The sequence below is a fragment of the Microcebus murinus genome, chromosome 6 (genome assembly GCF_040939455.1).
Source record: "Microcebus murinus isolate Inina chromosome 6, M.murinus_Inina_mat1.0, whole genome shotgun sequence".
Classification (NCBI taxonomy): Eukaryota; Metazoa; Chordata; class Mammalia; order Primates; family Cheirogaleidae; genus Microcebus; species Microcebus murinus.
The window spans coordinates 33,111,029-33,138,817 of NC_134109.1; the positions used below are offsets into that span (position 1 = coordinate 33,111,029).

Here is a 27,789-nt window from a genome sequence, read left to right on the forward strand (position 1 = left end):
GAGGCGGGCGGATTGCTCGAGGTCAGGAGTTCAAAACCAGCCTGAGCAAGAGCTAGACCCCATCTTTCTATAAATAGAAAGAAATTAATTGGCCAACATTAATATATATATAGAAAAAATTAGCCAGGCATGGTGGCGCATGCCTGTAGTCCCAGCTACTCGGGAGGCTGAGGCAGAAGGATTGCTTGAGCCCAAGAGTTTGAGGTTGCTGTGAGCTCAACGCCATGGCACTCACTCTAGCCTGGGCAACAGAGTGAGACTCAGTCTCAAAAAAAAAAAATAATAATAATAATGTGAGCCGGGCGCGGTGGCTCACGCCTGTAATCCTAGCTCTCTGGGAGGCTGAGGCGGGCGGATTGCCCAAGGTCAGGAGTTCGAAACCAGCCTGAGCAAGAGCGAGACCCCATCTCTACTATAAACAGAAAGAAATTAATTGGCCAACTAATATATATAGAAAAAAAAAAATTAGCCGGGCATGGTGGTGCATGCCTGTAGTCCCAGCTACTCGGGAGGCTGAGGCAGCAGAATCGCTTGAGCCCAGAAGTTTGAGGTTGCTGTGAGCTAGGCTGATGCCATGGCACTCACTCTAGCCTGGGTAACAAAGTGAGACTCTGTCTCAAAAAAAAAAAAAAATAAAAAAATAAAAAACAAAATAATGTGAATCTATTGGTTCCTTACAGATTCCAGAAAACTCTAAAGTTTTGCTACAGTAATAAGTTCTTATCATTAATTTCTGCTTTCTATTCTAGAAACTTTTCAGGATCTTTCTCTCAACTAATTCATCTAGATTCATAAATGATAAGGCAGCTGGAACTGGATTAAGGAAAATCTATCCAGAATCATGAAACCATCTTGAAAAATGATAAAAGGGAATTTATTCCCCTATTGTTTCTCTCTGGGCCAAAGACTCTAGATTTATAACAACTAGCAAATAGGTCACTTGTCTTAATACCACACTAGTACTGCCTTCAGAATCAGCTAAAATCACACTGGCCGCTACCAATGCCTGCTATGTCACCATCTTTATATACTGATTCAGAAAGAGTGACACTCTAATACAGTCATGTGCTGCTTAATGACAGGGATATATTCTGAGAAATGCATTGTTAGGTGATTTTATCTCTGTGCAAACATCAAAGTGTACTTATACAAACTTGGATGGTAGAGCCTACTACACACCTAGGCTATATAGTATATCCTAGTAACCCTGGACAGCATGTTATTGTACTGAATACTATAGGCAATTGTAACATAGCGGCAAATTATTTGTGTATCTAAATATAGAAAAGGGCCGGGCGCGGTGGTTCACGCCCGTAATCCTAGCACTCTGGGAGGCCAAGGCAGGTGGATTGCTCGAGATCAGAAATTCGAAACCAGCCTGAGCAAGAGCGAGACCCCGTCTCTACTATAAATAGAAAGAAATTAATTGGCCAACTAAAATATATATATATAGAAAAAATTAGCCGGGCATGGTGGCACATGCCTGTAGTCCCAGCTACTCGGGAGGCTGAGGCAGGAGGATTGCCTGAGCCCAGGAGTTTGAGGTTGCTGTGAGCTAGGCTGATGCCACAGCACTCACTATAGCCTGGGCAACAAAGTGAGACTCTGTCTCAAAAAAAAAAAAAAAACTTTAAATATAGAAAAGGTACAATAAAAATATGGTATTATAATTTTATAAGACTACCATCATACACATGGTCTGTTGTTGACTGAAACTTTGTTATGAAGCACATGACTGTAGCTGGTAGGAATCAAAGAGCACTACCTGTGTGGCACTTGGCACCCTGAGAGGTAACGTGCACACCAAATACAGCAGCTCCTTCAGATCTAAGCTCAGCTATTGTTTCCACAGAGTACCAGCACATGTACCTCTTCTTTGTATACTTAGTTATAATTTTATATTTTAGTGGTTATTTTATTAATATCTTCCTCCTCTTCCCCCCCTGCTGGACTATATTTTTCTTCCCAGTTTTTAAAGCTTTTCTGATTTCACTGCAACTCAGGAAATTTCCACTTTTACCTCCTAAATTCCAGTCCTATATCCTGCCTCTCCAGGTGCCCACCTTCCAGGTTCCTAGCTCCCATGTCTTACTTCCCCAGATCCCTCAGTTTTTCCAACACACTTATTGACCCCCTTCAATTTGCAATTCTAACCCACCTTTATTTTCCTTGATCTATTTTATTTCTCCCAAAGCTTTATTTCAAAACCTCTATTACTATTTACTATCCATAATACCTTTCTTTTTTATTCTTAACCCACAGTTCCATCTTTTTCTAATTATCTATTATTTTTCTAAAATAACAGGGATAATATATTATCCATTAATTCATGAATGCTGTAATTCTCACAGTTGCCAAAATTTTCATAGACTAGATAGAATATGGGGATGAGTCACTGGATTAATGTATTTATCCACATTCTCCAAGTATATTTAAGCATTTGGTATCTAAGACTACATTAGATCTTGAACAGAAGTCCAATAGATAAAAAAAAAATAAAATAAACAGATTTTTCCTGAATCAATCAAAAGAAGGGGATCCAGAACTTCGCCTGCATGGCCTTCCCCTCTCCCCAAGGCAGTCTCTGAATACCCCAGAGACTACCCCAGGTACTGGGTAGTATAGTCTGGTACTAACCCCAGGGTTAGTACCAGACTATATTATTAGCTATTAAACAGTCTAAAGATATAATCACATTCTAGGATGAAGAAGCATAATTAACATACCATTTTAGATTATTATCCTCTATAAGACATATAAAATTAACTAGTTAGTATTGCTTTTAAAAATATAACTAATCTTTCCAAGTGCTTTTAAGTACATAATCTGTAGGATTTTCTTCTTTTTTCCTTAATACATTTAAACTTAAGGGTCTTTTTTCCTTAACTGCTCCTATTTTCTCTCTTTCTTGATAAAAAGATTTCTAAATATTCATAGGAAGAAATTATTTTATTTTCTACTTTTTATCACTTCCCCTAAATTCTCTATATATCAATCCTCTAATCCTCCCTCATATTAATCCTTCAAATACTTTCTCCTTTGTGCTGATCAGACAGCTTGCTTTGTAAGCAAGTAAAGATAATCCTAAAACATGTAGAGCTAACATATATTCTTTCTTGAGTTTCATATTTCTCTGCTTTACCTCTTTTCTAAGTCCAGAAGCAATTCCAGCAGACCAGACACTGGTAAGTACCAACCCAACATCCATTTCCACTTCTTCCTTGCCATAAGAGCCCTCATTTTATTCAGGCAGCAATATTAACCAGCTCCAGCCAGACAACTCATCATGATTGTTATAATGATCTTTCCCCTCACTTTTCCATTCTCCTTTACATATGGAGGTGGCTCAGTGAGAAATCTGCAGGATTTCAGGGGATGAAAATGAAATCTGTAGATGGGAGGAGGCCAATATTCTGGAAAAAGTATACTTTCCTGATAAAAGATATAGCTGGCCCTTTTTCCTTCCCACTGACTTCAGCACAGATTGGATATGATATCTAAAAACATACCAGCCCTGGGTCTCTCTGTCATCACTGAGCAGCTGAACCAGTGCCATCAACCACCTAGTCGGGTCTTATTATGTGAGAAAAATAAAGCTCTTTTTATTTTGGGTGTTCAGTTACTTGCAGCAGAATGATTTCCTAACTGACTGACAAACCTTCCCTGATAATTCCAAATAGGAATCAAGCAATCCTGTAACAACAGAACAAATGAAATGTGATTACACATTATAGAGCCAACTCCAATCTATGACTCGTCATGACAAACTCTAAAAGGTAGTGTAAGAATGTCAAATCTGGCGTCTATACCAAAGAGCACTGGAATTTTTTATTCGACCTGACCCCATCACCAGACCTTAAAATCCATTCCACATGGGAGGCAGATGACCACACTTTTTAAGCCTTATGGAGAATGGAATAAAAAGCTAAAAGCAATATAAATTTCAATTGCTACTTTGAAATGACCTTCATAAGAGCTTACGAATTATGCAAAATATTCCAACAAAAGGGCTAAAATTTTACCTCTTCATATTCCAACCTGCCTCTGATGAAAGTATTAACATGTGCATAGGCAGAAAAAGAGATGAAGGAGAAGTAAGTAAACATGCAGGATCCAAAAAGTGAATACGGCTTATATGCAAAGACAAAGAAACAAAAATCTCCACAAATTAATTTGGACAATCCAGAATACAGGTCACCTATTACTGTGTTTATGCTGATATCACCCAATTTACTGATATGGTTTTTAACCTGCTCTGAACTTTAATACTAGTAATAGTGGAATCATGCAGCAGTTTACTCCTTAAGAAGACATCCTAAACTCAGTTTTGCATGTGATGCACAGAAAGCAGGAATCCAATTACAGTAAATTGAACTGCTGTTATCTTAAAGAATAATCTTAATTCTTGAATTCTTTAACCAAATTCCCCAGGACCTTTGTAAGAGCTACTTATACATTAGCTATCTAGGAGCTAATTGGCTATTTAATACCTATTTGCTTTGTCAGTTGAAGGCTAGTCATTGGCATTTAAGTACTTTTCACTTGAACAATTTGAACCACTATCTTTAAGAGCTTCAGTATCAAATATATGAATATTTCCATGTTTACATTTCCTTGGTCTCACATGTTTATGCTTCTATGTGTTTTTTAACTATTTATTTAAGTCAAGATCTAAATAAGTTCATCACATTGCAATTGATCTACATCTTTTAAATCTGTTTCAATCCAAAGTCTCCTCCTCTAACTCTTTTTTAATCTTACAATTTATTTGTTAAAGAAACCAGGATGTTCTGCTGATCGCATCCCTCTAGAGTACTGTGTTGTGTTCTCTATATATGTTGCAGACTGGTAGTTGAATCTGAAGACTTGATCACATTCAAGCTTGATTGTTCTTCCATCTGGAAGTATCCCAATGACTAGTTGTCTTTTTGTGATGTTCAATCCCTAGATCCATTAGATTGTTAGTGTTTGTAACTTGGTGATATTCTATCATTCCTTCTTCATTTATTACTGGAATACATTTATATAAAGACCTAGTTGTTACTCAGTAATATAGTTCATGTAGAAAAAGAATACATGCTTGGATTTTTATTTTTTTACACATTTTAAAAATAATGAGTTGCTTCTTCAGAATCCTTCAATGGAAATCAATTAGTTCCCTTTCATCTGTTACTATAATTATAGACTCATGGATTTAAAATATTTCATGTTTTAATCCACTGCCATTATTATTCTTATTGATGCTCAATTTGTTTCATCTTTGGCCAGTGGGAGCCCCTTGTGAGTCTTTTGGACACTCCCCTCAAGAGTCTTTAATTGCTTTCTTACTATCCAATATGTTTCAGACTCAAGTTAAAAATTTCCTACTCCAGAACTAGAATCAGTCATTTCCCCAAGGAATCCTCATTCCTTTTATTAAGAAATGGTATCTGGATTTTAGCATCTGAAGTAACACTTGCCAATTCATTTATTTATGAACATTTTCTGAGCAGTTAATATGTATCAGTCACTGGTTTGGCTTTGAAGATACAAAGATATAACACAAACTCAAAGAGCTGACAGTGGCATATACTCAGAAAGAATAGATAACCAAGAGATATAGAGCAAGGCAAGTAATAAGCTCTAGGCAAAATAATCTATCTGAAATTCATCTGGTCAAGTAATATACTTTGATTTCTCTCTTTAGAGAGAAATAAGGGAGAGATCTGATTCATAGTGACATAGTTAGAGAAAGCCTTAAAGGACTATACCTATATTATACCTTAAGGACAGAACTGACTCAATCTTCAGATGTATAAACACCCCTGCTTATGAGTATCCACTCACTAATATTTTACTTCCAGCTAGAAATTATACACAGTCCCTGACTTACAATGGTTCAACTTATAATTTTTTGACTTTACAATGAGGTTATTGGCAGTATTAAATGAATTTTTGACTTAAGATATTTTTTACTTACAATGAGTTTATCAGCATGTAGCCCCATTGTAAGTAGAAGAGCATCTATATTTCCAAAGCAGCTTACCTGCCATTTTTCCTATTAGTTTTCCCTCTTCCCCATTTTCTACTTAAATTCTTCCCTATTTTCTCAACTTCTTTCTTCCTGACTTTCTGCAAAACACAGCTTATCCAGGATTTCCACTTATACCAGTAAGAAAGGAATAGAAAAGACAAAAAGTTCCTTCAAAAGTGAAGAAATTTTTTAAAAAAGAAACAAACTGCTTCCTTTGTCAATTTTAAAAGAAAAATTCCTTTAAAAGAGTATCTAGCATTCTGTGTTCTAAAAAAAAAACAAAGGTAAATGTTTAACTATTTGTAAACGTTCCATGCTGTATATAAATCATAAAAGTAAAACATTATAATGGAATATAATAAAATCTTCTACCTTTCAGCACTAAATGCTGATTCTGTGTCAATGTATACAACATCTCCTTCTAATCCTCCCATGTTGGTGGGTAATGTAGCCAAAATGCTCATCATCATACAAAACTGAGTTTTTCCACAACCTGGTGGACCTGTAATCTAAAAAAAAAAAAGTTATTTGTATAAACATCTCACACCAATCAAAGCAAAATCCTTTTATGAGCTTGCCACATATGCAGTCCAACTAACCTGAGCTCCTCGGAAAGAATTAGGTCCCAAAGCTCTAAGACATTCATTGTAAGTAATTAACTTCTTCCCTGTGCATATGGATTGGTATCAATTATGTACTATCCTTGGAGAAATTGATAAAATAGTCACTCAAATCATCCTCTTATTTTGTAGCTCAAAAGAGAAACTTTGGTTGAGAAAAGCTGGAAGTTCCATTCACTTATACATTCAAAACTTGGAGTTCTATACCTTTTCCTCATTAAGACATTTATAGTAGGACTCTGAAAATATTCAAAAGTCTTTAATAAATGGTTTAGCATTTTGTTGTAAATTGGCCTTTCAAAATAACATTGTATCAGTCCCATTAGGGGCTATTTTGATTTTTATTCTTAAGAGTAAAATATTTTTTAAAAAATAATAAAATATTTATGGGTGAAGGGTTTGATATATACAATTACTTTCAAATGGCTCAGAAAAAAATGTGTGTATATTTGTGTGTGTGGAAAGAGAAATAAAGTAAATAAAACAAAATTCAACAATTGTTGAGTCTAGGTGATTCATACTTTGAAATATATATTTTGAAATTTTAGTTGGCAGAAAGCTATTCTGAGATTACAAAATTCAAAATCAAGAGAGTATAGACAGGAAAGAATAGGAAATTAATCACATGCATATTCAAGTCTAACTGGAAATAGTTAACAAAATTAATTTTAAAATGTTAAAAAATCTCCTTTAAATATATGCTATTTGTCACATTACCTGTGGCACCCAATTTTATGAACCAAGGCACTATCCCTTTTGTAAAAATAACACTAATGAACAGTTTTTCACAATAGGAGGAAGGGAAAACAGGAAGGAAGAAAAAAAAATCTCAGATTGAGAAGAAAAAATGTCTAAGCTAAAACTGAGACATACTATAGACCTAAAGAAATTATCTCAGACATATTATGAAGTAGGAAGAAATAAGAAGGGATGATCCATGAATCTAAGTCATTTAGATCAATGGTTCTCAAACTCCAGTGAGCATTAAAATCACCCGGTAAGCTTGTTAACCAGCATTTCTGATTCCATAGGTCTGGGATGCAAACTAAGAATTTATATTTCTAATGAGTTCCAGGTGATGCTGATGCTGCTCTATACTTTGAGAACCCCTGTTTTAGAATTGAGACCAAAAGTAAACTTCAATTATCAAGGCTCAATCTTAAAAAACAAATGCTCACATGTTAGAAACTATGTGCTGATTTATAATCTCTGAAATGATGATTTATACTTTAAGGATAATTACTGCTATCAATAATAGTATGCCAGATTATGAGGTATGAGTAATAAGAGTTCTCCAAATTTCTGTGATCACATAATCCAACCAACCAATGAAACCAAACAAAAAAAATTTAATACGGTCCTCCAATATATTCATATTTATTATACACAAACTATTTTACTAATATGTTCTATATAGTATAAAACACACAAAATAGCAATTAAAAATGAATAAGACTACAAACTTTAAAATAGTTTCATATTTATTACTCATACAAAAGATCTTTTCACTCTCCTGAAAACATCATTTTTAGTGGAACAATGATAATAAAAATAATTTTTTTATTTGTATTTTTTTATTGTCCTCAAGGTATAGGGTTTAAAAAATTGTATTTTTTTAAATAATGATTTAAATATTTTGTAATTCAGTGATTGAAATGTCAAGTCCTAAGTTCGGCTTATTTCAGTACTTAATTGTAATGGCTGAATAGCTGAGAAAGGATAATTGCAAAGATGTGAGGACTGAAATTAAAGAAATACTTCATTTATTGGACTTAACTAAATCACTATGTTCATTTTTAAATATCTTCCATTAATTATGCAAAATTTTTTGTTGTATTTTGGCTAATAAATTTCCATCTTGTCTCATGTCAATTAATTGTTCTTACACACTAATCTAAAGATGTTGCATTTCAAAAAGTGGTTTTAAACCAGTGAATTTTTAACAAGTGGTTTAAAAATCTACTGAGACTCTCTTTTTTTAAATTACATTTATTTATTTTTACTGAAGCATAACAATCTTTCAGAAAAGTACACAAATCATATACGAACAGTTTGATGAATTTCTATGAAGATATTCATGTGTTACCTGATATGTGGCAGGGTTTTTCTGTTTCATTTTACTATTTTTTTAAATTGATAAGTAATAATTATATATATTCATAGGGTACAATGTGATATTTTGATGTATGTATACAGTACATTGTGGAATGATTAAATCAAGCTAATTAATATATCTATCACACCTCACATACTCATCATTTTTATCGTGAAAACATTTAAAATCTACTCTTTTAGCAATTTTGAAATATACAGCACATTATTAACTATAGTAATCAAGCTGTACAATCAACCATTAAAATTTATGCCTCCTGTCTAACTGAAACTTTGTATCCTTTCAACATCTCCCCTTTCCCCATCCCCTAACCCCATTGACTGAAACTTTTTATCCTAAAGATTTTTTCAGAGTATACAAAATATTGTTCCAAATTTGTTTAATTTTTTAAAGATGGGGCCTTGCTATGTTGCTCAGGCTGAAACACAGTGGCTATTCACAGGCACAATCATAGAACGCCACAAACTTGAACTCCTGGGCTCAAGCAATCCTCTTGCCTCCGCTTGAGAAGCTGGAACTACAGATGCACACCACTGTGCCTGGTTCCAAGTTTTAAGAGTGTAGATAGAAAAGTTTTCATAAGACACACATATCTTTGACAACAAAAATCACATGATAAAAGAAATATTTCCAAACAGTGATTTTAGAAACACTCTGTTTTTATCTTAGCCTTTAAAAAAGCTGTTACTCTCTCAGTCATTGTTAAATCACCTTTACTTTGAAGAAATAGAGTAAGAGTGTTCTATTGATTGATTGGTTGGTTGATTTTAATTCTGCAATGTAGCATATTACATAGCCACTTGTCATACAAAAAGGATCAGCAAATTTGATATATCTTGTCTTTTCATTTTAAAAAATGCTTCACCCATCTTTTAAGTTCAACAACTCTTTTATAATCTTTGCTGTGAGATAACCAGAGCAGCTCTGTGATTTAAATGATTTTCATGGTTACTCATCATCTCATTACAGAGCACCTAGAGATTCTATACTTTAATGGTCATTTTATAAAAATTAACATTAATAACATCCTAAAGTACTCTTTGCACATCTGACATCAACTTCTGTGTTATAATAGATTGCCTAAGGATGATGAAACAGAAAAGTTGAAAGAATTTTACAAGGACCATCCATATATCCATTACCAAGGCTCTGATTTATAACTTTTATTATATTTATTATATTATACAATTACTATATCATATTATATGATTGATCCATTCACCAATCCATCTTAGGCTTTTTTATGCATTTCAAAGTAAGTCAAAGTACTTTCCCCTGACAATTCAATATGCATATCATTAACCAAAAAAGAACCATACACATGATTCTTTTTTATTTTGAAGTAAATTTTACATACAATGAAATACATAAATCATTAAGTCCACTATTTCATAAATTCCAACAAATGCATACACATACGCAAACTAAACTCCTAAAAAGTTAAAACATTACCATTATTCCATGAAATTCCTTCATATACTAATCATTGTTTTATATTCACAAAGTCATTTATTTTTTGAGAATATATCTTCCCTAATACAGATTTTAATGGCACAGAAAAATGAATTCTTTGTGCATTTTAGTATTGAAACAAAACATAGCTACGATAATTAGGCCATGTTAGAAATATCTGTGCTTTAAATACAGCATCCTCCCACATCTAATAATTAGTTTTAATTCTTGATGCTTCAAATCATCTTCAATGAGTCCGGCACAGTGGCTTAGCCCTGTAATCCTAGCACTCTGGGAGGCCGAGGCAGGAGGATCACTCAAGGTCAGGAGTTTGAGACCAGCCTGAGCAAGAGCAAGACCCCATCTCTACTAGAAATAGAAAGAAATTAACTGGCCAACTAAAAATATATATAGAAAAAAATTAGCTAGGCATAGTGGCGCATGCCTGTAACCGTGTTTCCCCGAAAGTAAGACCTACCCATAAAATACACCCTAGCAGGATTTCTAAGTATTTGCGCAATATAAGCCCTACTGCGAAAATAAGACCTAGTGATGGGTGTGGCTACAAAGAGTATCTGCACAACCCATGCATTTCCTGGCTAAGTGGTAAAGATGAGCAGCCCTTCTCATCTGCCCCATGAGAGCTCTATTGCTCCACATGAGAGACTGGGGCCAATGGTTCTAAAGGAAATAGAGTCGTAAGAAATTCAGGATGGAATTAGGGGTTTGGAGAGTTATGATGATGTTCCAGAAGATGACGACTTAACTATATATGAATAAATGTAGATTGTTGTACTGTACTTAAAAAAAATAACACAACCCCTGAAAATAAGCCCTTGGGTGTCTTCTTAAGGAAAAATAAATATAAGACCCTGTCTTATTTTCGGGGAAACACAGTAGTCCCTGCTACTCGGGAGGCTGAGCCAGGAGGATCGCTTGAGCCCAGGAGTTTGAGATTGCTGTGAGCTAGGCTAATGCCATGGCACTCTAGCCCAGGCAAGCGTGAGGCTCTGTCTCAAAAAAAAAAAAAAAAAAAAATCATCTTCAATGATTTCTATACATCTTCTGAAAGCATTTGTTCACAAAAGAATCCAATTAAGTTGCTGCCATGTTGCTTCCTATGTTTTATTTCATCCATTTTACTGTGACAGGAAGAACAAATTTGTCCCCAGTGTTACTAATAATGTATTGTATTCGGTCTTTCGCTGTTAAGAAAACCGAAAAAAAAGGCTTTCAGGCCCAGTGCGGTGGCTCACGCCTATAATCCTAGCACTCTGGGAGTCAGAGGCGGGCGGATTGCTCCAGGTCAGCAGTTCAAAACCAGCCTGAGCAAGAGCGAGACTCCATCTCTACTAAAAATAAAAAGAAATTAATTGGCCAACTAAAAATATATAGAAAAAATTAGCCAGGCATGGTGGCGCATGCCTGTAGTCCCAGCTACTCAGGAGGCCGAGGCAGCAGGATCGCTTGAGCCCAGGAGTTTGAGGTTGCTGTGAGCTAGGCTGACACCACAGCACTCTAGCCCAGGCAACAGAGTGAGACTCTGTCTCAAAAAAAAAAAGATGATATATGTGAAAATATTCAGTAAAGTATCAAATACCATGAAAATATTAAGTATTAATTTACTATTTCATCTTTAAAGAAAACAGGTAAAAAAAAAATCTGAGAAGTTAAACAAGTACAACTGGCATTTTCCTTAGTTATTTTTATGTATTGATTCAGCATAGTCTTGAAGAAAGTAGAACATCATGTGAATAACAGTAAGAGATTTCTGGGTTTGTTTGGTTATTTTTTTTATTTTGAGTTTTTTTCTGAGTTTGGACAATAGCATTTACTTTAAATTATAATATTAATAACTAATTTCTAATTCTTTAGCAATCTCATATCTTCATAAATCTTTTCCCTCTCTTCCTAGCCTCAAAAAATAATAATAATAATATCATATGCAATTTTATGGGCTGTCTGGAGTTAAATTTCATTATGTTTTCAGGTTTACTTAGTGGGTAAAAACATTTCAACAGTAATAAATTTTACTTTAGATAGTTTAGCTCTGAATTGTAGCACCCAAACCACAAAATTTCAAGTTGTTTTCAGCTCTCAGCTTCAGCCCCAATGGTGGTTAGAAAGAGAAAACATGCCAAACCAGAAGAGTCTAAGTTATTTGCTTCTTGGAAACTCAGAGTGAATATAACACTTACACACAGAAAACATCAGTAAAACAGAATTGGCTTCATATAGTTAGAGGTGAAGTTTATCAACCCTACCTGAGAAATGTAAAAGAACTAAAAGAAAACTAGTAGTGAAGATCACTCAGATATCAGAAAGGAGTCAAATATTAATAATTGGTTTGAAGACGAAAGAGAAGTATTCCCAAGAAAAGAAAGTGTAATTGTACTAAAGTAAAAATGAAGCTTACTCATTTTAATATTAAATTAAATTACACAGTTGAGATAATGTGAAACCAAGACCTGTTAGGACCTAGAATCTTATTAACTCTCCCCACATTCAAGATGAGGGAAACAGGACAAGGTAATCTGCAAAGCCAACACCTGACAGAAGAAAATTTATGGACTGCCTGACTCTTTTCTGAGACAAGAGAGCATGTGGAAACTTCATAACATTTTTTTAATGACCCCTAGCATCTAACTACTTGTCTCCATTTGCTCAATCATTATGTAGAAATATGAGTAGGTCTTCATACCTACAAAATTCATTCTAATAACTCTCTCACTTTAGGAGGCCAAAGCAGTAGGATCACGTAAAGCCAGGAGGTCGAGATCAGCCTGAGTAATATTGCAAGATCTTATCTCTACAAAAAAATTTAAAAATTAGCTGGGCAGAGTGTTGTGTGCCTGTAGTCTCAGCTACATGGGAAGCTGAGACAGGAAGATCACTTGAGCCCAGGAGTTTGAGGTTGCTGTGAGCTATGATGACATCACTGGACTCTATCCCAGGCAACAGAGTGAGACCCTGTCTCAAGAAAACAAAAACAAAAAAAAAAAAGCAAAGAATCTCAAAAAGGCCAGGTTGTACTTTGGCTTGTGAAAGAAACCTTGCTCTTAAATTACTTTATATTAACATGTGGAAGAGTTTATACCTTGGATTCTCTCCACTACTCCCTCTTATTTCATACTGATGGCTGCTGTTTTGGAATTAAACAGGAAGGGAAAGATAAAGAGGAAAGTGGGGAACAGAAGAGAAAAAAGCAAGGGGACCTGGAAATGACAAGTATGCCAAGTTGCACCATTAAAAAAAAATCAAACAGTATCAAGGGATATAATCATTCATTTTACAGCATTCATTAAACACATGGCATTAAAAAGGCCTTAGGAAACCATCAGGGAGAAGACTGTTTATTTCTAAATTACAGAGTGAGTAAAGAATTGGGAACAACAATCCAATCTACCACATATACTAAACTCCTGTATTTGGACAGAGACCTGGTTATCTTGCCTTTCAAAGCACTGAACAAGATAAACAAATAATGTCAGCAGATTATATTCAAGGAACACCCATTTGAAATCTCTCCCTAGTCTTTGTGCTGCTGTTCTGCCTGTGGGGCCAATCTGAATCTAACTGCAGCCTGAAGGAGATAAGACCCACCTTCGCTGTCCTATCTACCTAAAGACTGTGATCAAGAAAAATAAATGTTTTCTGCTGTTGTCAGCAGCCAAAATAGACTAATAAAGCATTTATGTCTTACATTGCACTGTTTCATTCATTTCTATTTCATGCCTGGTGCTCACAGGCATTTAAGTTTACAACCCCTGTCTTATTATTTCCTGTGATTATGGAGCCCACAGCTAATCCTGCCAATGAGAAAGAAAAAGAACTACAATATTACAAGGAAAAATACAGATGCTAAAATGGAACTCTAGCATCCTGCCTTTACCATATGGAAACAGGGAAGTCACCTCCAAAGCAAAATTGCCCCATGCAAGGAAGATACCTAGACTCCTTGAATCATGAATAAAGCATAAAAATGACTTAGGAAACACAAATAATGTAGAAATGTGCTATTAATACGTCACTTCTTATTACTTATAGCAAAGATTTGGGTATAATCATCATTCTTAGTGTTGTAAAGATTTGGCAGTATTGCACAGTTTTACTCTCCTAGAGGTACTCTTGAACTAAGCTATGCAGATGTTTTGTCTCTTTGTTAATGTAAGTTTGGACCAGTTCATTAGTCCTGTAATCTTGAGATTACACTACGAAAATACCTTTTATGATAATCTCTTTAAATATACCTTTAATTTTATCTAGTCACAATGGTGTCTATCTCATACATTCTTAGCAAGTGTAATATTGACCCCAAGGGTAAAACTTGGTTTTGGAAGAGGGGGAGGACTTTATTTTTTATATATAAAGCGCAGACATACATACAGTACAAAAACAGATATATGGTATATGTGTGGTAAAAAATTTCACTGGCAGGGAGGATGGGGGTGTGGTTAAGAAAAAATTATTAAAAAGACTCCTTAGGGGATAAAAATGAAAAATAATGAAAAAAAGATTAAGAAATATTGATCTACATTATCTCATATGAGAAGGCCACAAACTGGTTTAATTTCCACATAATAAAAACTTTTAGAGTTTAAACTTCAAATATATCTTTACTACTAATTTTCATTTATAAGAAATTCAGAATTATGTGCTTCCATACGTAAGGCATTTGCTATTCTCAGGGAATAGAACAAAGCTCTGTAGTTCACTCCCTTTAGCCATTCAGCAGAGTTGGTATCTCTGATTTCTCCTCTGCTGGTTCTGCTTTTGGCATGAGTAGTACTTCTCCAGTTCTACTTTTCATCTGGTTATTATAACTGAATATATAAATATACCCAGATTCAGTGACATTCACATTAATCAAAACTGATGGTAAATAAATTAGGAAATTTTGAAGTTAAATTCAGGGAAGAGCAACTATAAAAATGACAGTGTTTCCAGACTGATTCTTATTCCTTCAATCATCTCCGGACGTAGCCTAAGTTTATTCAACAAGTGGCCTTACAACCCTCCAATCCCTGACCAGATCTACCTGATATCTAGGACCCTAGTTATGACTTTTTAACCAGAAACAAAGATCATGCAATACAATTAATTAGATATTTTCACTGATACCTGTATTTGTTCTCTATTGCTACCCAACAAGTTACAACAAATTTAGCAGCTTAAAACAACACTCATTTGGCCGCACACGGTGGCTCTCACACCTGTAATCCTACCACTCTGGGAGGCCAAGGCGGGAGGATCCCTTGAGATCAGGAGTTCAAGATCAGCCCTGAGCAAGAGGGAGACCCTGTCTCTACTAAAAATAGAAACCAAAAATTAGCCAGTCAACTAAAAATAGAAACAAAAAATTAGCCAGGTATGGTGGTTCGTGCCTGTAGTCCCAGCTAATTGGTAGGCTGAGGCAGAAGGATCACTTGATCCCAGGAGTTTGAGGTTCCTGTGAGCTAGGCTGATGCCACAGCACTCTAGCCCGGGCAACAGAGTGAGACTCTGTCTCGAAAAAAAAAAAAAAGAGAATACTACAAGGGAAATTCACAGCATTAAAAGACCAGAGTAAAAAGAAGAAAAACTGAAAATTAATGGATTAAATGTCCAATTTAAGAAGTTAAAAGAAAAAAATAATAATCTCAGAAAAAAATAGATGGAAGGAGATAAAAAGAAAATAATAGAAATAAAGGACACAGAAGACAAGAAAATAATAGAGAGGAGCAATAAAGAACAATAAAAAACAGTTCTTTGAAAAGGTTATAAAAATACTCAAGCATCTGATAAGATTTTTTAAATGGAGAGGGAGAGATAAGACAAAGTAATTAATATTAGAAATAGAAAAAGAGGCAAAACCACATATAAAACCAGATTTAAATGTTAGGAGAATACAACAAATAACTTTGTGGTAATAAATTTGAAAACATAAAGAAAATGTACAAATTCTTAAAAATATCATTCATCAAAATTACTCAAGAAGAAGTAGAAAACTTGAATAGTACTATAATCATTAAAAGAATTGAATTTTTTTAAAAATTTTTCCCAGAAGGAAAATACTAACACCAGACAATTTTTCAAGCGAATTCTACCAAATCTTCAAGGAACAAATAATTCTAATCATATGTAAACTATTACAGAATATTAAAAAAAGAGATATTCCACAATTCCTTTTACCAAACTAGTATAATCTTGATTCTAATTCAGATAGGCACCTGAATTAGAAAGAAAGAAAACTTACAGCTCAATATCTATCATAAATATTGATATAAAAAATCTTAAATACTATCAAACTGAATCCAGCAGTTCATAAAAAAGATAATATATCATGACTACATTGAATTTGTCCCAGGAAATGCTATGGTGGTTTAACATTACAAAATCTATAAATGTCACTTACCATATTATTAAATCAAAGTAGAAAAATAATATAATCATTTCAGTTGATGCAGAAAAGAAAGAAACTTCCTTAATTCTGATTAAGTATATCCACCAAATACCTACAGCAAACATCATGGTGTTGGTGATGTTTTTTAACTTTTTATTTGGATATAATTTTAAACTTATAGGAAAATTATAATACTAAGAATAGAACATAGAATACCTACATATTCTTTACCATATTGACCTATTGTTAGCATTTTGCCCCATTTTCTTTATCATTTTGCTTGCCCTCTCCTACCTCCACATGTGTACATGTAGGTGTATGCACATGTATGATACATATTTTTCTGAACCATTTGAGTTAGTTGCATACATCAAGATCCTTTACTAAATACTTGTATGTATTTCCTAAGAATAAGGATATTATCTTGCATAATTGTATTAGTTAACAACTTCAGTAAATTTAACATTACTTCAATATTTTAATGTGCTATCTGGTTGTGTCAATTGATTCAATAAGGCTCAAATGTCATTCTTAATGCTAAAATATGAGAAGAGTATTCCTTTTAACATCAGGAACAAGCTTGCCCCCTATTACATATATTCAGACAACACTGGAGGTTTTACCCTGGGCAAGAAAACAAGAAAAGGAAATCAAATATGTATACTATATTTGTGGATAGAATAGGAAAATTCACTACTACAAACATGTCAGTTCTCTGCAAATTCATCTACAGAATAAATAAAATAAAAAATTTTAAAGATCTGCCCTACCAGATATTCAAACTTATCATAGAATGACATTGTAATTAAATCTGTGTGGTTAACAATCCAATTAAAATTTTAAAATAAATTTTTAAAAATAAAGATCCAGGGATCAACAAATACCCCAATAGAAAGCCAGAAATAGGTCTACACTTACGTAGAAACTTGATATGTGAAAAAGATGTCATTGAACATTACTGGAGAATGAAGAGATTATTCAAAATTTGGTGCTGGGTCAAGTAGTTAATCATGAGGGGAAAAAATGAAATTGAATCCTTACCTCACCACAAAGACAAAAATAAACTATAGATGGATTAAGACTTAAATGTCTAAAGTAAAACAAAGATTCTGGAAGAAAAAAACAGATGAATATGTTTATGATGTTGGGGAATAGAAGAACTTCTTAAACATGACACAAAAAATATTAATCATGAAGAGAAGACTGATTAATTCAACTACATTAAAAATAATAGTATCTGGTCAATCAAAAAAATTTAGAGAAAGTGGAAAGATAAGTAAAATATATTTGCAACACATATAAACTATAAAAATAGTATATATAATATATCAATAATCCCCACAAATCAATAATAAAAAGATCATCCAATTTTTAAAAAATTAACAAGCACTACACAAAAAGAAATAAAAACAGCTTTAAAATATTTAAAAATCAATAGATCAATGGAAAAGAATTGACAGTCCAGAAATAAATCCTTATGTTTATGACCAATTTATTTTTGACAAAGATACCAAGATAATTAAATAAGGAAAAGTTACATCTTTTCCTCATTGGCACTAGGATAATTAGATATTCACATGCAAAAGAAAAAAACAATCCCATCAGGCCTTTACCTCAAAGCATACACAAAAATTAATTCAAAATAGATCACAGACCTAAATGTAAAATCTATTAAATAAAAATATAAAACTTCTCAAGAAAACATAGCAAAAAATGTCATGTCCTTGGCTGGGCAAAAAGTTCTTATAGATAACACCAAAAGCATAATCTATAATACAAAAAAATTGATAAATGGACTGCATTAACATTAAAAACTTTTGCCCTTCAAAAGCTACCATTAATAAAATAAAGAGGCAAGCCACAGACTGGGAGAAAATATTTGCAAATCATATATCTGATAAAAGACTTGTATCCAGAATATATGAAGAACTTTTACAACTCGATAACGAGAAAACAACCAAGTAAAAAAAAACGAGCAAAATATTTAAATAGACATTTCAGCAAAGAAAAGATAGTAATTGCTAATAAACACATGAATAAGTGTTCAATATCATTAGTCATTGGGGAAATACAAATTAAACAACAATGAAATATCGCTACATACCCACTAGGAAAGCTAAAATCATAAAGATAAACAATACCCAGTGTTGTGGGTGAGGATGTGGAGAAACAAACCACCACGCATTACTGGTGAAAATGTAAAATGATATAGCCACTTTGGAAACCAGTCTGGCAGATTCTTAAAAAGTTAAACATATATCTAACATGATCCAGTTATTTCACTCCTAGGACTCTACCCAAGACAAACAAAAACATATTTCCACATACACAGTCATGTTCATGAATGTTCACAGCAGCATTATTCATAACAAAAACTGGAAACATTTCAAATGTCTATCAACTTATGAATGGATAAACAAAATGTGCTATATCCATATAATGGAATACTATTCAGCAATAAAAAGAACCAAACTACTAATATATGCTACATATCTGTACCTCAAAAACAGCATGCTATGTGAAAGAAATTAAACACAAATGACTATATACTATATGATTTCATTTATAAGAAATTGTTTAGAAAAAGCAAATTTATAGAGACAGAAAGTAGATTAATGGTTGCCTAGTGCTAAGGAGTGGGGATTAACTGTAAATGGGTACAAGGGAACTTTTCATGGAAACGTTTGATGGAAATGTTATAAAACTTAATTGTAGTGATGATTATACAACTATAAATTTACTAAAATCACTAAATTATACAGTTAAAATGGTTGAATTGTATGGTATTTAAATTATACCTTAATAAAGTTGTTTTAAAAATATCCAAATGACCTATGAAGAGATGTCTAAGTTCATTCGTAATTAGGAAAATGAAAACAAAGATCACAAAGATGGGCAGAAGTATTCTAATATAAAGGCAAGAAGATAGGGAGCAAGATAAACTTGTGAACCACTGGTAGGACTGCAAACAGGCACAATCTGTCCTGATTTTGCAGTTACCTGTGTATGTACCCTGTAACCACCAAATCACTCCAAGGCAGATACGCTAAATAGGGGCCACACAGTAAATATTTTAGGCTTTGCAGACCACATGGTCTCTGTCACACTAAGTCAACTCTGCCCTTGTATCAAAAAACATCCAGAGACAAGACAGAAACAAATGAGTATATCTGTGTTACAATAAAGCTTTATTTACAAAGTCAGGCAGCCAGATTTGAACACTGGAAAATAGTTTGTCAGTCCCTGCCCTAAAGAAATACTTGCACATGTGATCCAGGAAACACATACAAGAATTTTCACAGGACTTGTTCATACTAGCAGCATATTGGAAACAATCCAATATTCACTCACAGAAGAAGAGATAAATAAGTTGTGGCACATTTTCACAATGTAATATGATACAGCAATGAAAGTGAATTATACTGTTGCTACCTGTAACAACAGGGATAAATTTTAGAAACAACATTAAGAAAAGCAATTCATAGAAGAGATATGAGGAATGATTTAATCAGACACATGATTTTACAAGCTCACAAATAAGCCAAACAAACTAAAATGTTTTTCTAGCTCATATGTAAGTATATAGAAGTAAAGGAAATCTATAGGTGTAGGAAACTATAGAGAATGGTAAAAATTCAGGATGGAGTTTACCTCCCAAAAGAAGGCCAAAGAGGCTGGGCACGGTGGCTCATGCCTATAATCCTAGTACTTTGGGAGGCAAAGGCAGGAGGATCACTTTAGCCCTGGAGTTTCAGGATGCAGTGAGCTATGATGCCACTGTACTCTAGCCTGGGCAACAGAGAGAGACTCTGTCTCAAAAAAAAAAAAAAAAAAAAAAAGGCCAAAGATAAGATCAGGAAGGCGCACAGTTAATTTCAATTGTTTTGGTATTGTTCTGATTTTTGTATTGAGTCATAGGCTCATAAGAATGCATAACTTATAAATGTAGGATATATTTAATTTAATATATTTAATATTTATAGATTTCCTTTACATAAAATATATATATAAAACTTTGTTTCTCAAATAACCTAATTAAAAATGTAGGATATATTTAATTTAATATATTTAATATTTATAGATTTCCTTTACATAAAATATATATATAAAACTTTGTTTCTCAAATAACCTAATTAAAAAACAGGCAAATGAGTTGAATAGACATCTCTTAAAAGAAGACATGCAAATGGCCAACTGGTATATGAAAAAATTCTCAACATTGCTAATCATGAGGTAAATACAAATCAAAAGCACAATGAGGGCTGGGTGGGCCTGTAATCCTAGCACTCTGGGAGGCCGAGGCGGGCAGATCACTCAAGGTCAGGAGTTCGAAAGCAGCCTTAGCAAGAGTGAGACCCCATCTCTACTATAAATAGAAAGAAATTAATTGGCCAACTAACATATATATAGAAAAAATTAGCCGGGCATGGTGGTGCATGCCTATAGTCTCAGCTACTAAGGAGGCTGAGGCAGCAGGATTGCTTGAGCCCAGGAGTTTGAGGTTGCTGTGAGCTAGGCTGATGTCAGGGCACTCACTCTAGCCTGGGCAACAGAGACTCCATCTCAAAAAAAAAAAAAAAAAAAAAAGCACAATGAGATGCCACATTACACATTTAGAATGGTTATTATTTAAAAGATGAAAAATAATAGATTCTGGCAAGGATGTGAAAAAAGGGTAACTCTTATACACTGTTGATAGGAATATAAATTAGCACAGTCTTTATGGAAACAGTATGGAGGTTCCTCAAAAACCTAAAACTGAAACTACCATATGATTCAACAATCTCACTACTGGGTATATATTCAAAGGAAAGAAAACCAGTATGTTGAAGAGATATCTGTACTTCCATGTTTACTGCAGCACTAATTCACAATAGCCAAGATATGGAATCAACCTAAATGTCCATCAACAAATGAATGGATTAAAAAAAAATGTGGCATATATACACAATGGAATACTATTTCATCATAAAAAAAGAACAAAATTCTGTCATTGGTGTCAACATGGATAAGCTTGGGGAACATCTCATTAAGCCAGACACAGAAAGATAAATACCACATGTTCTCACTCACATGTGGAAGCTAAAAAAGTTGATCCCACAGAAGTTGAGAGTAGAATAAAGGTTACCACAAGGCTGGAAAGAGTAGGGGAGTGGAAGGGAATAGCCAAAGGTTGGTAAATAGATAAAAAGTACAGCTAGATAGGAGTAAGTTCTAGTGTTCTATAGGATGATATGTAGGGTGACTATAATTAATAATTTATTGTATATTTTTTATTTACATATTTTCAAATAGCTACAAGAACAGATTTTGAATGTTCCCAACACAAAGAAAGGATAAATGTTTAAGGTGATGGATATGCTACTCACTCTGATCATTACACATTATATACACATATCAAAATATCACACTCTACCCCATAAATATGTACAATTATTATGGGTCAAAAATAATAATAATGAAAGCAAAAGTACTTTTGTTTTTTAACAGAAGGTAAACTGTACTCAGCTGAAAAACATAAAAAGATTAAAGAGGCTACCTGGAGCTAGAACAGAAGTAAAGAACTTGCCACTAATAAGCAGTCAGAGTATTTATACTCCAAGTCAGCCAAGTAGATCACAAACAAAACACCTAAAAGGATTGAAACTTCCACTTGGAATTAGAATTAATAAAGCTAAGTGTAAAAATACTGAAAATTATTCTAAAACTTAAAAAATAGAAAGAATTTGCTAGTTAATCTTAAGTTAAATTTTTTGCTATTTAAATAAGTAAGTTTATGACTATAGATCACTGTTGTTAAAAACCTTATTGAGGCCGGGCGCTGTGGCTCACGCCTGTAATCCTAGCTCTTGGGAGGCCGAGGCGGGCGGATTGCTCAAGGTCAGGAGTTCAAAACCAGCCTGAGCAAGAGCGAGACCCCGTCTCTACTATAAATAGAAAGAAATCAATTGGCCAACTGATATATATATAAAAAATTAGCCGGGCATGGTGGCACATGCCTGTAGTCCCAGCTACCAGGGAGGCTGAGGCAGAAGGATCGCTCGAGCCCAGGAGTTTGAGGTTGCTGTGAGCTAGGCTGACGCCACGGCACTCACTCTAGCCTGGGCAACAAAAGCGAGACTCTGTCTCAAAAAAAAAAAAAAAGAAAAGAAAAAACCTTATTGAAATAAAATGTGATTCTTGGGGTCCCCCCAGGAGCTGCCCATGGCTTTATTTATAAATCTGGTTTTGGGAGTCGGGAGGAGATGACCCTGCTTCTGTGCACAGCCCCATCTTCCAGGAGCCACGACTCAGAAGAAAGGGCGCTCGGGCTTTTATTACACACATTTGCTTTGTGTAAATAAATGTTTACAATTTTATATTAAAGACAGAATAAGCGTTAGAGCTTCCAACTGTATATTTTTTACTTTTATAGATTTTTAAACTATGATCTTATATATGTGTTTTGGGGGAGCTATGATAAGTTTTATGGCAAACGGTATTGTTAACTTTTTATTGTCATCAAAAGTACATAGAAATCCTATTAATTCCCTTATTCTTTTACTGCCCTTAACTCTGTATACACCAAAAAAAAAATTTTTTTTCTTTGTTTTATCATTATAAAAATAATAAAAGTATTTTGCTAGTATGAAAAACAAAACAAAACAAAAAAAAAACACCTTATTTGAGCTGGTCCAACTTGAGCCCAAAAACATTATGTAAGATGTTATGATTCTGGCACCACCTGGTGGCAGTACACTGCAACAGCAAGGGTGAAGGGGTTTATTTTTAATTAATTAACTCATTTACCAACTATTTACTAGGCATCTACTAGGCATAGCTCACATACACCTTTAAATCAATCTTAGAATAAAGGAAATAAAAATAATAACGTATAGTATCTAAAACAGGATCTCTATCTTCAAGGGAAAAAAATCTACAGTTAAATTATGACTACCAGAATGCAAGAAAAGAATCTATTTTTCTAGAGTGGTTTGCTGAAAGTATCCATGCCCCTAGAACCTTCAGGCAAGTTGTCCTCAGGAGTGTATTAGTAAACAAAGTCAAGTCACCACATCCATAAGCAGTTTTCAAAGTTTGAAAATATATTCAGATCCTTGACACATCTTCCTTCAAAAGGTAGAGCTTAATTTCCCTTTCCCTGAATGTGGGCTAGACTTAACTCACTTCTAATGACAAGAATGTGGCAGAAGCAATGGTATGTAACTTCCAAAGCTAGGTCATCGAAATTACCCTCTTGCCTTCTTTGGGACCATTCCCCCTGGGGGAGTCAGCCATCATGTCAGGTGACTCAAGCAGTCTTCGGAAAGCCCAGCTGGGGAGGAACTGTGGCCTCCTGCCCACAACCAGCACCAACTTGCCAGTCATGTGAATGAGCCCCTTGGAAACTGATCCAACAGCCCCAAACAAGTTTCAGATAACTGCATCCCTTGCCAACATTGCTAAGCTAAGCTACTCACAAAGAATCTGAGAAACAATAAATGTTTTTTGTTGTTACTTAGTTTTGGGATAATTTGTTATGCAACAATATTAACTAATCAAACAACTATGACTTCCTAGACCAAATTGTATCTATAAAAAAAGTAACAATAGCTCACTTTAGTTATAATTTGCCCATATATTAATAAAATTTCAAATCTTCCTTTCTAATTTATAATAATAATTCTAATAAATAATAATTCTAATAATAATCATTTTTAAATTTCCCCAAATTGTTTCATAATATTATTTCATAATATTTATCACTTTCTACGTTACTTCAAAGAAAGAGCAACCTAAGAAAATTTAGTTAACAAAGATTTTTTTTTTAATACCATTGTTTGCAGAGCTATATACGAAGTACTGAGTGGGGAACCATACTCTTGAAGTGCTTCAATTTAATTCAGATTAATGTTCAAGAAATAATTTATGTTTTCAAAGTAAACTCTTTTTCCTGGCTCTGAAGGTATTAAAAGTTTTTCCTTTACCTCTGTGAGGGATCCACAAGCCACACCACCATGCAAGGCTTCATCCAAAGCAGAAAGTGTAGTAGGTAAGAACCCTGGTGAGACATCAGCAGACCTTTGTGCCTTCATTCCATAAGCCTGTATAAGAAAATGATTAAGTTCTTTTCAACCTCTATATCTATTCAAAAACATGAACCAACTCCAGTTCTCTAGATTTTAGCAGCTGTAACCCCAATCCATCCTTTTTTCCTCTATTATTTATCTGTTCAACAAATATTTACTCTGTACCAAGGACCATGCCAGACTGTGGGAATATGACATAACAGTCCTATAATCAACCAGGGACCATGAAATTAGGACTAGAAACGAGGCAATTACAACAAAATTAATAAGAGATACTATACTAGAGAAAGCAGAGATGATACTCAGATTGGCTGGTGAAGAATAGCTTGAAGAAGCGTGGTAGACTGAAAAATGACCTACCCAGAAGACAGCCACATCAAATCCCTAGAATCTGTGAATGTTACTGTATTTGCAAAAAGGGTCTTTGCAGAGATGATTAAATTAAAGACTTTACAATGAAGAGATAATCATCTACGTGTTTATCCACGTAGGCCCTAAATATTACCACAAGTATCCTTATAAGAGAGAAGCGGAGGGAGATTCAATATACAGAAGAAAAGGTGATGTGAGATGGAACAGAGAAAAGTGGCCACAAGCCAAGGAATGCCAACAGCTACCAAAAGCTTGAAGAGGCTTATCCTTCAAAGCAAAGAATGGATTATCCTCTAGAGCCTCTGGATAGAGCACAGCTCTGCCTACACCATAACTTCCAACCTCGGGCATCCAGAACTATGAGGAAATAAATTTCTGTTGTTTGAACCCATCTAGTTTGTTGTAATTTGTGTTAGAGCTGTCCCAGGAAACTAATGTAACAAATTATCATTTCAAAGAGATACTCAGGTTGGTTAATGAATAACAGCTTGAAGGTGAGTAATACTGAAAGCTGGGAGATCTGTCAGGAAGATAAAACAATCATTCTGAAAAAGAATAATGGTGGCTAGAAGAGGGTAATAGTGGGGTAAAAACTTCTGGGACTAGCATCTATCTCTAAAGCCAGGTACACAGACCTGTAATCTCCCCTTATCCACAGTTTTGCACATACTATTTCCATATACTATTTTAACTTTCTATCTTTTCCCATAAAACAAAGAGCTGTTCAAAACAATGAAATCAATGATAAAAGCCAATACTAGTGGCGATTCCTAACTCCAATTCTAATTCTCCTTCTGACTATCCTGTCTTCAAAATATTTTCTTTAGATCACAAGCTAAATCTGAGCAAAAGAAAATATGTTGTTCAAATATTTTATTTGTTGTTTTCAGAAGTTTCAAATGACACTAACATTCCTTCCTTATTTCCTTCTTCAGAGAATTGCACCTTACTTTATTGCTCAGTGGTTACCAAATTTCAATACAAGGTAATAAGGTAAATAATTTATGGTTCACATAAATAAATACATTTGCAAAGCACTGAATGAACTTTTAGACAACTCTTATTCTGAGAAAACAAGATCTTTTCTACCATGCCCCAAACCTACATTTTGAAAAGCTATAGTCATGACATACAAAGTGTGACAAAATAGTACAAACGACTATTTTGTTTTAAAAGACTTCAACTTTTTTCAAGAGTAAGGATAAATTTTTAAATGTCATTTATTCAATTAATAAGCAAGCAGAGGGCAAGGCAGGGTGGCTCACATCTGAAATCCTAGCCCTTTAAGAGGGGAGGAGAGAGGTAGGATTTCATGACATCAAGAGTTTGAGACCATAATGCTTAAGTTGGGGCTCAATAAAAAAAAAAAAAAAAAAAAAGAGTTTGAGACCAGCTTACGCAACACAGCAAGACCTCACCTCTACAAAACAAAATTTTTAAAAAATTAGCTAGGCATAATGACACACACCTATAGTCCTAGCTACTCAGGAGGCTGAGGCAGGAGGATCACTTGAGCCCAGAAGTTTGAGGTTACAGTAAGCTATGATCATGCCATAGCACTCCAGCATGGGTGACAGAGCAAGACTCTGTCTCTAAAAATAAATAAATAATTAAATAAAATTTTTAAAAATTTCTAAATAACCCGGGCGCGGTGGCTCACGCCTGTAATCCTAGCACTCTGGGAGGCTGAGGCAGCAGGATTGCTTGAGCCCAGGAGTTTGAGGTTGCTGTGAGCTAGGCTGACTCCACGGCACTCACTCTAGCCTGGGCAACAAGCGAGACTCTGTCTCAAAAAAAAAAAAAAAAATTTCTAAATAAGTACAATTATGTGTACTTTATGATGTAGAGTAAATGATGATAGTAAAGGTCAGTATTGCATAGGAAAAGGCGCATTCTAAAATTAAGAGTATTTATCATTTAACCATGAAGCCCTCAAATCCTAGCCAATCAATCAACAGAGAAAGATGACATTTTGAAATATCACTATCAGCAACAGAAAAAAATAAAAACTTCCTGTTGCTCCCTAATTCCCATATTTGGGAATTGTCTCCCATGAGTTTACAAACTACATAAATTTTTCACATATATTCTCATTAGAGAACTAACTCTATGGACTCAATATTTTTGAGGTACTTATTTCTATTTTTATAATTGTCTCATCCCAAAAAAGATTTTAAATGAGATAAAGAATCATTTCATAATCACATCATAATAAAAATATACCGTTTGCATCTGTGGGGCACAGGCCCTGCTAACCAAACACAGAAGTTCATGGACACCATAATAACTCAGGCCAGTCATCTTCATAAGCTCCAGTGGGGAAAGACATAAAAAGTCCTAAAGTGACATAAAAAGAATATTTTAAACATATATGTGTAACAAAGATATTGGAATTAAAAGGAAATATTCAACTGATACTGTCCATATGTAGAGAAAAGTGTAATTTTTTGTAGAGCAAAGTTTTATGCATTATTTTCCCCTTAAATATGCCTTAACTAAAAGATATGACAACACAGTCTTATCTTCTAAATATCCAGTTTAGTTGGCATATAACAAAGGACACACCAAGTAACATCACTAGCAGCAGCATCCAATCCAGGTGTATATAAGCACTGCAGCTTGTGCCAAAAAGAGTTTGAACACAAATATATGCCCAGAAAGTATCTGGATAAAATGAGTTTCTTTCTAAGCTAGGAGTTCACTCTAAGACAGTATTTGATAATTAAGAAAGAATATAACTGATTATGAAATGAAATATTAAATTTCAT

General features: G+C 34.2%; 1 protein-coding gene across 5 annotated transcripts in view; it reads right to left on the minus strand.

The window, feature by feature from the left end:
• The window catches only part of RAD51B (RAD51 paralog B), a 764,513-nt gene that overhangs the window by 732,517 nt on the left and 4,207 nt on the right, over positions 1–27,789 (minus strand). For all 5 annotated transcript variants that reach the window (XM_076003923.1, XM_076003922.1, XM_076003920.1 and 2 more), the window contains exons 3-5: positions 27,245–27,358; positions 24,548–24,664; positions 6,386–6,522 (exon numbers count right to left, since the gene is read on the minus strand). In XM_076003923.1, coding sequence (XP_075860038.1) covers positions 6,386–6,522; positions 24,548–24,664; positions 27,245–27,358 — 368 coding nt within the window. The remainder of the gene's footprint in view (positions 1–6,385; positions 6,523–24,547; positions 24,665–27,244; positions 27,359–27,789) is intronic.